This window comes from Zootoca vivipara, chromosome 9, assembly GCF_963506605.1.
Source record: "Zootoca vivipara chromosome 9, rZooViv1.1, whole genome shotgun sequence".
Classification (NCBI taxonomy): Eukaryota; Metazoa; Chordata; class Lepidosauria; order Squamata; family Lacertidae; genus Zootoca; species Zootoca vivipara.
This window is the reverse complement of record NC_083284.1, coordinates 22,688,392-22,703,267: the sequence shown is the minus strand read 5'-3', so window position 1 is coordinate 22,703,267 and position 14,876 is coordinate 22,688,392. Positions and strand designations below refer to the sequence as shown.

The 14,876-nt window shown below is 43.9% G+C and overlaps 1 protein-coding gene across 2 annotated transcripts in view; it reads right to left on the bottom strand.

Annotated features, from left to right (window-relative positions):
* Positions 1–7,493: 7,493 nt before the first annotated feature.
* The window catches only part of TET2 (tet methylcytosine dioxygenase 2), a 72,208-nt gene continuing 64,825 nt past the window's right edge, over positions 7,494–14,876 (bottom strand). Inside the window, exons 8-10 of one of the 2 annotated variants that reach the window (XM_035111806.2) lie at positions 14,049–14,186; positions 12,579–12,939; positions 7,494–10,631 (exon numbers count right to left, since the gene is read on the bottom strand). In XM_035111806.2, the coding sequence (XP_034967697.1) occupies positions 9,259–10,631; positions 12,579–12,939; positions 14,049–14,186 (1,872 nt within the window). In that variant the 3' untranslated portion in view covers positions 7,494–9,258. Of the gene's footprint in view, positions 10,632–11,812; positions 11,911–12,578; positions 12,940–14,048; positions 14,187–14,876 lie in introns of those variants that run through there. The other variant, XM_060278485.1, reaches the window with a different exon arrangement.

Sequence of the window (14,876 nt, the reverse complement as noted above, 5' to 3'; positions counted from 1 at the left end):
AGCTCCCGTTGCTTGGTCCCAGCTCCTGCCAACCTAGCAGTTCGAAAGCACGTCAAAATGCAAGTAGATAAATAGGAACCGCTAAAGCGGGAAGGTAAACGGCGTTTCCGTGTGCCGCTCTGGTTTGCCAGAAGCGGCTTTGTCATGCTGGCCACATGACCTGGAAGCTATACGCCGGCTCCCTTGGCCAATAATGCGAGATGAGCGCGCAACCCCAGAGTCGGTCACGACTGGACCTAATGGTCAGGGGTCCCTTTACCTTTTTATTTCCTTCAGAGTTGTATTATGGAGGAAGAAGTTTTAGTTGCCATGATTTATATACTTTGGTACTGCAGTTTTCGAGTCTGTTTTTTGACTTGCGAAATGTTCGAAAACCAAGGCGCAGCTTCTGATTGGTGCAGGCACCCCAGAAACAGTAGGCGACAGCCGCATCGGACGTTCAGCTTCCAAAAAAAGTTTGAAAACCGGAACACTTACTTCCAGGTTTTTGGCATTTGGGAACCAAGGCATTTGAGTACCAAGGCGTTTGAGAACCTTACCAAGGTACCATTGTACTGTGGTTCTCGTTGTTAGCAAATGTGGTTTATCCTCTCTATCCAGATATCATCCCAGGTACACACTGTTCCTGTCACTCTGGTGGCTCCCTGCAAAGGCCAGGGCTACTCTCCAGCAGATGCCATTGCACCAGTCTGCATCTTACCTTGGCTGAGACCAACTAAGTGCCTTCTGGCTTCTCTCCTCCCAGAATTGCCTCCCACTGTTGAAACCGCTGGGTCTGGCACAAACAGAAGAGGCCCTAGTTCAAGCATAGACAGCATACTCCACATGTAAGATCCTGGTTTATTCCCAGCAATCGCCAATGTAAAAAGCAAGTAATGTAGTAGACTGCTGCCTGAGAGGCCCCCCCCCCCCGAGTCAACACAGGGTATCAAAATGGCCAAAATACCCCTTTCCCAACCTTGGGATCCCAGAAGCTGTTGGACAACAACTCCCAGCATCTCTGACCTATTGATCACATTGGCAGGGACTGATGGGTATTGTAGTTCCACAACGTCTGGTTCCTCACACCTGGCATTCTTGGGAGTAAATATTCCAACTTATGTAACTAACTCTGGGATTGTAGTCCAGATGTTGGGAACATAGAGCAGGGGGTCTTTACCTCAGTGCCAACGCCAGACACTTGGGGACTCTCAGGTAAGGCAGCCTACAGTGGCTCCCACCCTTTAAAAGTTGAAAGAGATTGGGCATAAACCAATAATCCTCTCATGGTACTGTTTGACTTCCTTGGGTGCTCTGCTCCAAGCAAGGCTCATGGTTGGATCTCATAATGCAATCCTTAAGCCTTGATTTTAAAAACTTGATAGTGCATATACAGTCGTACCTTGGTTTCTGAACACCTTGGTACTCATACGTTTTGGCTCCCAAATGCCGAAAACCCTGCACCTTTAAAATTCAAGAAAAAAAAGAGACAATACCAGGAAATAAGTCGGTCCCTTAAAATTTTGCAGGCACTCACACCTGTTCCGTTTTACCATATGTCTGTTTCAGCAGCGATATTGTAAAAGCCCATTTTTGTAAGGTCGCGAATTTAAGCCGCACTTTAAACTTTTCTCAGTCAGAATTTGGGGGGAAAGTGAGGCTTATATTCAGGCCAATACAGTAAGTGTTCTGGTTTTCCAACATTTTTTGGAAGCTGAATGTCCGACGCAGCTTCCGCTTGAGTGCAGGAAGCTCCTGCAGCCAATCGAAGCCACGCCTTGGTTTACAAACATTTCAGAAGTCAAATGGATTATGTTTGAGAACCAAGATGCGACTGTACAACTCTTTTTGCTCTTTAGTGGCCTGAGCCAATAGTCTTAAGTTCTTGGATTGCTAGCTTAGAGAGAGGGACTCTCAGGCCTAGAGGTCAAATGTGGTCGCTGACTCTCAGGGTTCTCCCTCGGCCAACCCCTCCCCAACCACAACCTCTTTCCCAAGGCCAGATTCGTCACCAGCCCCTTGAACTCTGTTAATGAAGATGGGTGTGAGAGCATGTGTAGAAACTAGCCTAATGGAGAATTTTCTGGCTTTGCCCACTTTTGGCTTTGATCTCACCAATCCTAGGCCGGTGGCCCCCAGGAGGTTACTTGGAATGGAAAGTGGCCCCTTGGGCTGAAAAAGCTCCTCCTATAGATGGACAACTCAGTCAGTAGAGCATGATGAGACTCTTTAATCTCAGGATTGTGGGTTCAAGTCCCACATTGGGTGAAAGATTCCTGCATTGCAGGGGGTTGGCGTAGATGACCCCCGTGGTCCCTTCCAACTCTATGATTCTGCGAACAACACATGATTCCACAAGACCAGCACAGAGTGCATTAAATAAATATAAATTTTATTAAAAACACCCACATTTCAGCATTATCAGGAATGATATAATAAAACAGCTTTTCAAATAACCTGCATTCATTACATTACAATACTTACAGTATTTATAACCATTCTCAGATTTTAATGGACCAAAAAAAAGCCCCTTTGAAAAATGAGGGAAAGTTTCTTTAAAAATAAAAAAACCAACTCAAACAGTAGAACATAAGCTTAGAAAATGCACACTTTTTTAAAAAAAGGTCATTATCTTAGTGTCAAACTGTTAACGTTTCCTACACAAAAGTTAACCACTAGCTTTAAAAGTGAACTTTTAACGCCGCTGTGCGTCAATCAAGATGAAGGGGACAAATCATTCAAGTAAAGTTGACACCACTCAGAAGTATCTTCAAGTATGGCTATAGTCAACCTGATAAATCCTATACAAGCAATGGTATGTCTGCTCCCCCCTCCCCCCAGTTCACTGAGGCAGGGTACTGTACATCAAAATTACAACTTTTATTTACAATACATATTTCTCCTCCCGGGCCCCACTCCCCCCCCCAAATTCCCAAACTAAGTTTTCTTCTTCCTGCAAGCAATTTGGCAAATGATGGGGGTTGGATACAAGCCCCCCCCCTTCGGCATGTGGATGGGGTCTTCCACTCACAGAAGGGATGCCTGACACTTTGCGCCTGAAGTACCACAAGAGAAAAAGGGAACTGAGCAATGTTCCTGCAACTTCTTGCAGAATTAGCAGCACCCTAGCTGCTCTAGAACCGAGCATGGCGCAGTGTGAACTCTCCTGCACAAACATGTGAAGAACAGCTCTACCAAAAATGTGCATGTTGCTCATGGTTCTTTGGCAGGGCCGGATTTAGGCTTGATGAGGCCCTAAGCTACTGAAGGTAATGGGACCCTTTATATGTCCAGCTGTCCTTTGTCAACAACAAATTGTCGCTGTATTTAGTTTTTTGTTTTGTTGAATATACGCTAGATGGTAATTTATGGACCTAATAGGTATCTAAGGCCATTTGCACATAACAAAATATGTATTTTATCAAAGTAATTGATATAGAAATGAGCAAACCAGTGATATTTTAGGGAGCAGGCTAGCAGGCGGGGCCCATTACTTACATCATAGGAGCCTACACAACACAAAACACTGTTGCTGTATGTAGCTTTTATTTTATTTATTTATTTATCTATCTTATATTTTGGAAATATACATCCAGGTTTTTTCCTTTAATTTTTTGGGGGGCCCCCAAGAGAGTGGGGCCCTAAGCTATAGCTTGTTTAGCTTATACGTAAATCCGGCACTGTTCTTTGGAATCCAACCTAGAACCTGTGTTTAAATCGGCACTTCTTGGCTTAAGTCAGCAAAGAAATGGTAAATGCAAAAAGATGACATTACTGGAGGATAGGTTTGATTAACTAGATTCAGCAGCTCCCATGTGGAGCTCCACACAAGCAGAGGCTGTTTGGTTTGGGTTCAATGCAATGTCGAGAATCATCACTGATGAGGTTTTTCTCCCCAACATGCAGCAAAGCAGAGCAGCCTTGGCTTGTACTGAGGTCTCCCATATTCACCCAGCTTTGGGTGATTGCAAGGATGCTCATTAATTAAAGTTGCAAAGGTTAAAGATTTGTTTCCAAGTAAAATATTCAAAGAACTTGTATTTACAGTTTGGTGTTGGTAATAGAATGAGGAGGGGATGTCTCTAACTGCAGTTCTTCAACATCAAACGGTGATTATAATGCCACTTTTAACGGGCCAAATTAAGGCATTGGTCCTGTAATGGTCAATATTTATGTTGCCCAATTTACACACAGTACTATTGGTGGGACAATTCGATGTATAGAGTGAAGCAGCAACTCGTTTCATGGGTCAGGGGGCTTTGCCTCATAATATATTGCCCAGCCAAACATTGAGGCATTAGGTCTGCATTTTTTAAAAGCTAGATGTCCTAAGAAGAACATTGCTCGATCAGACCAACATCCTGCTTCTCACATTAGCCAATCGGATGCCTCTGGGAATCCTAAAAGCAGGGCATGACTGCAAAAGCCCCTTCTCACGGTAGGTCTTCTGCAGCTGCCTGCAGGCAGCAGAGTCACCTTGACTAGAATTTGCCACTTATTCTTCATAAAATTGTCCAATCTCCCTACTCGCAGCTCCTGCTCTCGGCAATTAGCTTTTAATCTACTTGGAAACACACAACCCTGTAGCAATGGCCAGTTGCAAAACCCTTGCCTTCAAAACAGGAACGAGGAGTCTGTGGCCGGTTCCCATCATCCCTAGCCCACATGGAAGTTGTACAGTCCTGCAACAAGTGGGGGACAAAGCCCCCCTCCCTTGCTTTACAGTCTCCCTTTTGCCCGCTCAGTGCATTCTACTTTGCATTTTGTGACTAGAACATACAACCCCTCCCAGAGGAAAACAGAGTTTAAAACGTTAAAACACTCTCCATCGCTGTATAAAGGAGCGGATGAATTGACACAAAATATAGCTTTAATCGCCATCAGTACGTTTACAAGTATTAGAGAAAGAGAAAGATTGAATCCTCAAACAATAGAATAAAATAAAAAACCCTCAAGGATAATATTTAGATCAACATTCACAGCACATTCACACACCCTCACACAATATTCTGCCTCTTGCACAGACCCTCTCTCACACTCACTCTCACCCCTACTCTCTCACACACTTGGATGATATGTTGGCTTACAAAGGAGATCATGAGCTGATATATATTCCTGAATTTTTAGAACAAAAATATTAAAAAGTCGAAGTTCAAGTTATACTTGCTATAATGTCAAGTAGCGAGTGTGAGAGAGAAAATATCTTGTTTTTCAAAGAATCGGGGGGGGGGAGAGGGGGGGAAGGTGATATAACAACATTATAAGCTCCCGCTCCCAATTTAACATCCTATTGCCAACTAGTGTTGAGGTATATGACAAGTAGGAACAGCATTCAAACATTTTAATGTATTTTTAGATCACATTGTATTTTAATAGCAGGCTGAGTAGCACCGTGATGTGAATTCAGCTCCAAACCCATATATATATATATATATCTACATATATATATATATATATATATCTAGATATATAATAGATTCATATTTATATATTTGTACAGTATTAAAATACTAAAGCATAAAAAAATTGTTTACAAGTTAAGTTACTTACTATACATCTCTTTTGCTTGCATTTTGTTTAATACAAATTACCAATTTAAAAACCCGCCACAGCAAGCCAGCTGCCTGTTCTGTATCCTTCTCCCCCCCCCCACCGACACAGAATCGCACAGAATAACCCTGTATCTCGTGTCTTGATTCTACTCCAATCTTCCTAGCGAAGATGGGCACCTTACACTGAGCAGCGTGACGTATACTGTAACATAAATAATCCATTGAACACCTCAGTCTGCCCAGCTATTTGGAGAACTTTTATGGATCCTTAAAAAAAAAAAAGTAGACTGAACTACACAATTATCAAGTCTAACCCATGCTGTTAATTATCTGAAGCTAATATTAAACAAAAACAAAATGTATATACGGTTTGAAGGATACACTCGCCATCATAATTGTAAGGAAAAACATGTTCACAGTACAGCTGTGTAAGATGAGCACCAAGAAATTGGAAGATAGAGAGGGGGGGGCAGATTGTGTTGCAAAGGGATTGCCTTGCATCCATTCAACCCAAGCATGATTCTGCCTTTAAAAGCGGATGTTCCTCTTGTACACCAGTAGATGTTTAACTAAGAGGCTTATCTACATAGTCTCAACCCCTATTTTTTTGGGGGGGGAGGAGGAAAAGGATGCTGCAGGGAAAGGGATAATCACTCTCCTCTGCTACTTCTCAAGATTGAAATTGCCCCTCCCATTTTTATTTTTGAAAAAGCATAGTATCAGGGCTCTTTTACATGGATTTGTCCCAAAGATAAAATAAGCTTCTAACATGTTTTAGTACCCTAGTGGTGTTTGTCAATGCTTCAGGCAGACAAAGTAGTTTTCAAGCACCATTAAAAAACACACACACCCCCACACATTTCCATTATTTTTTTCTCCTTAATCAGGCCTTGGACTTGATGGATGCATTCAAATGAGATCCAACAGAGCGTATATGGGCATGCAGCCTAAGGGCTTTGGGGCTTTTCTAGATGACCCCATCACTCTATTTACTTTAGTCAGCAGTATGCTATTCCGTCTCTGCACAACAGAGTGTAAGTCTCCTTGCTGAAGCATAGAGCCACCGAGAAAATATTTTTAAAACCCAATATTTCCAGCAGAAATATAGCAAGTCAGAGGAAGGGATGGGCTAGGAATTAAAAGTGAGAACTAAGAACACAGAAACATGGGAAGAGCCTGCGAAATCAAGCCAATGGGCCATATTGTCCAGCCTCCCATTCTCAGAGTGCCTGGGGGAGCAACATGGCATGTTCCAGTGCTGTGGTAGTGGCACATCAGCAGAGCACATTGATAACATAACCCTACCCATAGGGACCCAGGTGGCACTGTGGGTTAAACCACAGAGTCTAGGGCTTGCTGATCAGAAGCTCGGCGGCTCGAATCCCTGTGACGGGGTGAGCTCCCGTCAACCTAGCAGTTCGAAAGCACGTCAAAATGCAAGTAGATAAATAGGAACCGCTACAGCGGGAAGGTAAACGGCGTTTCCGTGTGCTGCTCTGGTTTGCCAGAAGCGGCTTTGTCATGCTGGCCACATGACCCGGAAGCTATACGCCGGCTCCCTTGGCCAATAATGCGAGATGAGCGCGCAACCCCAGAGTGTCACGACTGTACCTAATGGTCAGGGGTCCCTTTACCTTTACCTTACCCATATAGCATCTATAAACTAGCCCTAGTGATTTGCTCACAGGTAGCAATTCTGACCGCAGTCCCAAACAACCATAAAGCTGGTGGGAAAGAAATTTGCACCCAGCCAGAGGCTTTTTGGAATTTTTTACTGCAGTTTCCCCACAAGGTTCAAACAGTGAAGTCTAGGATTGTGACCACTGGGGATTAAATTTCTTTTGACCCCGAGTGCTCAGAAAAATCTGTCAAAATCTCCACAGTCATTTGAAAACTAGGAAGTTAAGCATATTTACCAAAATTACAAAGAAAATGCCTTTCTTCATCTTACTTTTTTAATAAAAAAAAATCTAAACTCAAAGAAGTTTTCTAGGATTTGCTGAAAATCCATTCAGCACTCCCTTCTCAAATCCCTCCTTTTTCACACAGTAAGCGTGGCCAATTGAAATGCTTCCCTGTCCTTGTCGACATTAGCCAGGTCTTTACTTTCCTCTCTATGGTACAAGGGGTACATAGATGAGCAAGAGAGATGGCCAGTTAGACACACTGCAGTAGGATCCTAAATTCTGATGTTCTGCAGAGAATGGCTCACACATTTCAATGAAGGACGATATGATACACTACACATGCATAACTGTAACAAAAGCAGGCACTGACTTTTTCTAGGGAAATGCTCGCTAGGGAGGGAGATAGTGGCACCTTGGTGAGCATTTCAATTTCAAATATTCTGATTCTTTCTACTTTGAGTTAAGTATTATTGGCAGTCGTACCTTGGTTGTCGAATGCCTTGGTACTCAGACATTGTGGCTCCTGAACGCCGCAAACCCAGAAGTGAGTGTTTCGGTTTGCGAACGTTTTTTGGAAGCCAAATGTCTGACGGGGCTTCTGCGGCTTCCGATTGGCTGTAGGAAGCTCCTGGGGCTGATCGGAAGCCACGCCTTGGTTTTTGAACCATTCTGGGAGTTGAAGGGACTCCCAGAACAGATTCAGTTTGACAACCAAAGTACCACTGTACTTGACTGGGGGGGCAGCTGCCCCCCTGGCTACACCCATGGAGGAGGAGAGCATGCAAACCCAAGGCTTGATTCTGCTCATTCATGTACAGTAAACAATGTCTTAGTGTTATGTCTCAAACAGGCTGCTGTCTGGATGCTGTCTTTGAAACTTCCATTGCTGAAAAGGCAGGCTGCTGTTCAGTTTAGAATGTTGCTTTTGCTTCTTTGCCCATGCGACCAACCATAATGAAAAGCTCCAGGGAGCTCCACACCATATATAAGCTTTGTTGGATCTTGGTCCTGCCTGAGCACAATTCCCATATTTTAAAAACTGGGTGTTTTTTTCCTTTTCTTTTAAGCACCAGATTACAAACAAATACAATTTGGATACAAACACAAAAATAAAAAGGTCCTGTTTGCCGTTTAAGGAGAGCACAGCATACTTTTTTTTAACGTTTTCATGGTTATAAAAGGCATTGAAACTGTTCAGCTGCTGCATTAGACACCATTCTTATACATAGCACCATGTTTTAGAATAGCCAAACAAATTCAGTGTTTTGCTTCGTATTCTTTGTGTAATATATGTCACTATCCTGATTAATAAAAATCAAGTCAAGATTAAGATTACAGCAACAAACAAACCCCTGCATGTTAAAAAGCTGCATTTCCAGTATTTCAGCACATCATAGATTCAGCACCAGTTGGTAATTTAAAATTTTTGCTACTGAAATACTACAATATTTTTACTTCTCTTAATTAACTTGCTTTCATTTAAATGGTCACAGATGTAAAAAAATTTAAAGGTTAAGCATACAGATTCTCTGTCTTCCAGTAAGTAGTCAAGCCAGTATTTCAATGTTAAATTTGCATAGGGTGCTTTGGTTTTTAGTTGTTAACATGTTACCTGTGACCAGTTACCAAATGAATGTGGTGGCAATGTTACCTCTTTTGCTGGTACAAGGAGGTTTTCCCATTGACAAGTTAAAAAGAAAAGGGGAAAAAATACTGTCTCTTTCCCTATTCCCTTGTCTCCAGCCTAAAAAGAATGACTACCTACCAACATAAAAAAAACACCAAAAAAACAGATGAGGTAATGAACGAAGATCTGATGTTTATATATATCTGTTGTAAGGCCCTGTAACCCGTGTAAAGGCATATGGAGATGTGGTAACTGTGGAGTTTGTGGTGAGGGACATAGTCCTTTGTGCAAGAGACCTGATGAAACGCATGTAGGCTGGCTCCAAATTCTCATTCAGTTCAGCAGGCTCCCGCTTCACCTTTTTGCCATGCACTTTCTGAGGCACATAATCCGGACCGTACTTTTCGCAGTCCTCCTCTTTCTCCCTCGCCTTCTCTGCCATCTTTGCCTCCCACAAAGCGAGGCCGTGCTTTGGCTCGTTCATGCTTTTGTGCTGGTAGAAGACGAGCGATATCCTTGTGGGGTGGTTCCTGTTGGGGTTCTTCAGCGGGGTCGTCGCGTGGAGCTCACGTTTTGCGCACTCTATGAGAATTGATCCGTGCGACGGGGCGACCGCCACACCACCTATATCTGGATCCAGAAAGCTCTGCTCATTGTCTGACCAGACATCGTCGGGATCTTCTGGCTGGAGCACCTCAGTTTTGTTTGCGCCTTCCTGGGAAGCAGTCCGATTGTGGTTAAGACCTGGAAGCATGTTTGACAACCCATTTTGGTTATGCTTGTTCTGGAGGTGGAGTGGATGAGCAGGGCCACTGAACAGACCCGCGGCAGGGTGGTAGTCATGCGTTAAGTGCGGAGGGGGGTAGAGATGGTCGCCATTTTTATTCATGTAGTCCACACTTGGATTATTTAGATTTGATTTCAGTCTAGAGGCGATGTCCATAAAAGGACCATCAGCCTCATGTGTGGGGTAAGGAGGGAAGGAACCTGCATGCTGAATATTTGGTCTAATTGTGCAACTGTTGATCGCATCTACCTGCACATTTTGGTTTCCGTAATTCAAGTACCTGGGCCCAAAGTTCTGGTTGCTTCCAAACCTATGCTGATATAATGTATGAATTGGAGGTAGACTTAGCTTAGATAGAGAGTCTTGGCTCTGATACCTAAACAAGTCCATATGCTGAGGTTGAGACGGATAGGAGTTGTAGTAGGAGGAACAGTTCTCCAGAGGCAAGTTTCCATTGCATTGATAATGGGGATATTGGTTATTTTGACCCAAGTGTACAGAATAGGGATTCATGAGACCAGGAGAATTCAAATAGGCTCCTGCAGGTTGTGAAGACGTTGGGTAGATATTCATGGGGCTGGACCCAGCATAAGGATCTGAGGCATGTGAAGAGTTTGGATATGAATTGGCTGGATTTGGCAAACCCATGTAGAGGTTTGTGGGACCTGAAGCAGTGTATGAATTGATGTGGTTTGACTGAGGTTTAGTAGGGAGGGCATGATGTGGATGTTGGTAGAGCTTCTGCTGTGACATGGCTGGTCCTGAAAGACGTAACAGATCTGTGGAAGGGGAAAGAGAGAGAGGAAGAAATAGCTTTAGGAGGAAAGAACACCAATTATCACAGGTACAGGAATTGTTTTCTGGCTTCTTGTGGAGAGGTGCTGCTACTCCAAACCCCTCAAAGATGTTGGTGCAGCTCAGTACAGGAAAGTTCTCCCCTGTATTAAGAACATAAGGAACACCATCACGGGTCAGTCCAAAGGCCCATCTGCTCCAACATTTTGTTCTCACAGTGGCCAATGAGATGCCTGTGGAAATCCCACAAGCAGAATAAGGAGACAATAGCATTCTCCTACTTGTGCTCCTTGGTGACTGTTTTTCAAGAGGTGCATGCTGTCTCAGATACTGGAGATAACATTTCACCATTATGACCAGGAGCAACTGATAGCCTTATCAGTGTATCTAAGGCTGTGCACATGTTGCCAGCTGGGCTGCGCTCTCTCTCTCTCTATTTAAAAAAACAAATTTTATTAAAGGTTTTCTTCGTTTACAGAAGTGCGTGCATTGTCTCTTTTTCAGGTTGTGTTTGCTACATTTCAATTACATTTGTTGTGAGACATTAGTGTTATATGCAGTAATCTTGACTTCCTTTCCTTGCTTTCTTTCTAAGCCCAAACTTCCCCCAAATGAGCAACCTTTTCTCATAGGTAAGTTGTTCCAGACCCTTTATAATTTTGGATGCCCTTTTCTATGCCTTTTCCATCTATTGAAGAGAAAACGGGGATGCTGCTAGGGAAAGAACATCCTCAGGAGATTGCATACACACAGCTTTTTGCAGCTTCAGGAACCCTGAAGGCTATAAGGGCATTTCTGTGCCCTAAGAGTTTGTCCAGTCTTCATACTTATTCAAGAGGACCATTCAGATAGAAGACTAAGGGCCAACCTGGATTTGTTAAATGCATTATTGCTATTCTCTCCACTTCTATGCACTTTAGAAAATATAAATGACACCCAGGGTAGCTGTAATAGGTGGGGATGGACAACATAAACCTTAAAAGCTCCCCTCTCAAATGACGGTACTTACATTGGAATGAAAGCTCCCACTAGATGCATTTTTAAATAAATATATATATATTTAAGATCACAGTAAGATTGGCCCTAAATAACCTCTTGAATTATTTACTTCTAACATACTTTTCACATGCTTTATCAATGAAAAGGCATTGGGATTGCTGGGTGGCCCATCGGCTGCCTCCATCTGCACATCAGGTGAATGCTTCAGGAAAGCTGCTGCCAGTCAAAGTAGGCATTATTGGGCGATGTAGATGGACACATTGCCTGAATTGGTATAAGCATGTATGTTTAAACAACTATGGGTTGAGGTCTTATAGCTTGAATCAAACACTGCACTGGTGTGAGGAAAGGCAGTATACGAATACATTAAGTAACTGAAACATCGTCTACATATATTCTGAAGTTGTCCACTGAACTATAAAAAGGTAAAGGGGCCCCTGACCATCAGGTCCAGTCGTGTCCGACTCTGGGGTTGCGGCACTCATCTTGCTCTATAGGCCAAGGGAGCCGGTGTTTGTCCGCAGACAGCTTCCAGGTCATGTGACCATCATGACAAAGCTGCTTCTGGCAAACCAGAGCAGCGCACGGAAACGCCGTTTACCTTCCCGCTGGAGCGGTCCCTATTTATCTACTTGCACTTTGATGTGCTTTCAAACTGCTAGGTGGGCAGGAGCTGGGACCGAGCAATGGGAGCTCACCCCGTTGCAGGGATTCGAACCGCCGACCTTCTGATCAGCAAGCCCTAGACTCTGTGGTTTAACCCACAGCGCCACCTGGGTCCCTCCACTGAACTATAGAAGACACTAAAAGCTGAACACATGCACTGCAGGCCACCTAACCTGCCTCACCCTTATCTTGAGTGCAAATAATACATATGGCACAGGAAACAGAACCATGAACCATGGTGCATACTCATTCATTACAAACCATACCTGCTAACTGCTTTGCATGACCTGACGCCTCTGAGATGGCCTGCTTTTGGCGTGCTGCGGTCGACTTCTCTCTCTCGTGTTTGCTGGACCCATTTTCCATAGCAGCAAGCTTCTCAGTGGCTGCTTTCTTAGCTTCCAACTTTTTTTGCCGGCAAGTCTTAACTGGCTCAGAAAGCATCCTAACTTTTCTCCGGAAGGAGCTAAGGACCTGGATGCTGCCGTTCCGTTTTTTCTCTTCCTGACCTTCTGCACTTCCGAACTCGTCCACATTGGAGACTTTGTACAAAGGGAGGACGTGCAGTTGCTCATCTTCGGGCGTCTGGCCAATTTCACGATTGTCTTCTCTGGTGAGCGTACAGACCTGTTGAAACGATAAATGCCCTCTTAGCATGACAGAGCACAAAGGTCTGTCGTATGGCATGTGTTTCTAACGGGCTTATTTGCTTTATTATCCCATCTTTTCTGCAACAAGGGCAAGGTGGCATTCTCTCAACAGCCCTGGAAAGCAGGTTAGACTGAGAGAGTGGGGGCCACAACAGCAGTAGTGAAATATGACCAGTCTTCAGGTGACGCAGAAAGCAAAGTCACGTCCAAGAAAGGGGAAGAGCTCACATCCAGTCAAGGGTGACATTTCTGCCTCTTCAAATGACTGAAGCATAACAACACCCGCCTAGTGCCATTCCAGCGCCCACTCAAGAACTATTGATGGATTTATTTATTACATTTATACCCCACCTTTCCTCCAAGGAGCTGAAGATGGCATTCATGGTTCTCCCCCTCTTCATTTTAACCTCACAACAACCCTGTGAGGTAGGACAGGCTGAGAATGTGTGACTGGCCCAAAGTCACCCAGTGGGGATTTGAACCCTGGTCTCTTGGGTCTTAGTCTTAGCACTCTAACCACTACACCACCCTGGCTGTCTTTAGAAGGTTTACTTAGGACCCATAGTGATAAAGGGAGAGAAGGGACACTGGATTAGTTGGCATCTCCCAAACATGCTGTTGGGAGTCGAAGCACATGACTTTCTGAGAAAGTCCTTTGGTTTTCTCCGCTTTAAAGGAATGTGCTTCCCTCTGCCTCCAGCTGGGAACTTAAGAGTCTCAGGGTTCAAATGAAGATGTCAGATTCTGCACTTTTTGCAAGTTAAACTTCCCATTCAGGAGCCGATTATAACCACATAGCTCTTGAGCTCTCCTAGTCTTATATTGTTTCACTGTGTAATAAAAGCAAGGCTAGGAGCAAGGATTTTAAGAATGAACCCTGGGAATCTCCATCATCTTTTAATTAAAAGTCTGGAGAGTTTCACATTCCTCTTCATATAAGCATGTCACCATTCTCTCTCCCCCACCCCCACCTCCCCGACAGCCATCATGTGGCAATTTAATAGAAATACAGATTATGAAAAAATAATGAACTTAATAGAGGAAATTAGTTCTGCCTGAGAACTGCTGCATGCATCGCTGACTTACCAGTGTGCTGCCATTCTGCATATTGTGCAAGTCCCTGTGAGCATGAGCACAGAAATCCAGGCAGGCAGTGACCCCTGAGAACGGACGACCTTCTTTTAAACCCAGACGGCACTCGGGTGCTCTGTGTTCATATTCAATCTGAAAGAAAACGCGCGCGCGCACGCATTACTGAAATATTCTAATTTAAAAATTGCTGTATCATCCCAGAGGAAATCAGTCTCGGCTGTGTTTTTTTGTTTTGTTTTTTGACCTAGCTGGATTATTTTGATTTGTCATGTGGAGTGCAGGGGCCAAGTAACCCCCCTGGGGGGTATATCCATTACAGTGTTGGAAGTCAAAACCTTGTAGGGCAAAGACAGTGATGGAAGACCGCCGGACTCCCTGAAGCCAGCACTGCTAATGAGCTACCAAGTATAAGATCTCAGGTATGACCCAATGAGGAGGCAGAACGAGACAATGATGTCAGGTGTCAGGCATATGGAAGTAGAAAACTGGCTTCCTTGGACCTCCTCCTTACCTCCTTACTGGGCAGGTAGGCTTGGCAATGCATTCTGGGTGAGGTGACCTGGAGAATGCCAGTGGCGCTGCTTTCTGTAGCAGCTAGGAAGCCTGCTTAACCATCTTCTTTTTTTAAGGTACTTTGTTTCTCATATTTTAAGACATACCCATAAAATAAGCCATAGCAGGATTTTTAAGCATTCAAGGAATATAAGCCATACCCCGAAAATAAGACATAGTGATAGGCGCAGCAGCAATGCCGGCCGCGGCAGGAGGAGGAAAAAAATAAGACATCCCTTGAAAATAAGCCATAGTGTGGTTTTTTGAGGA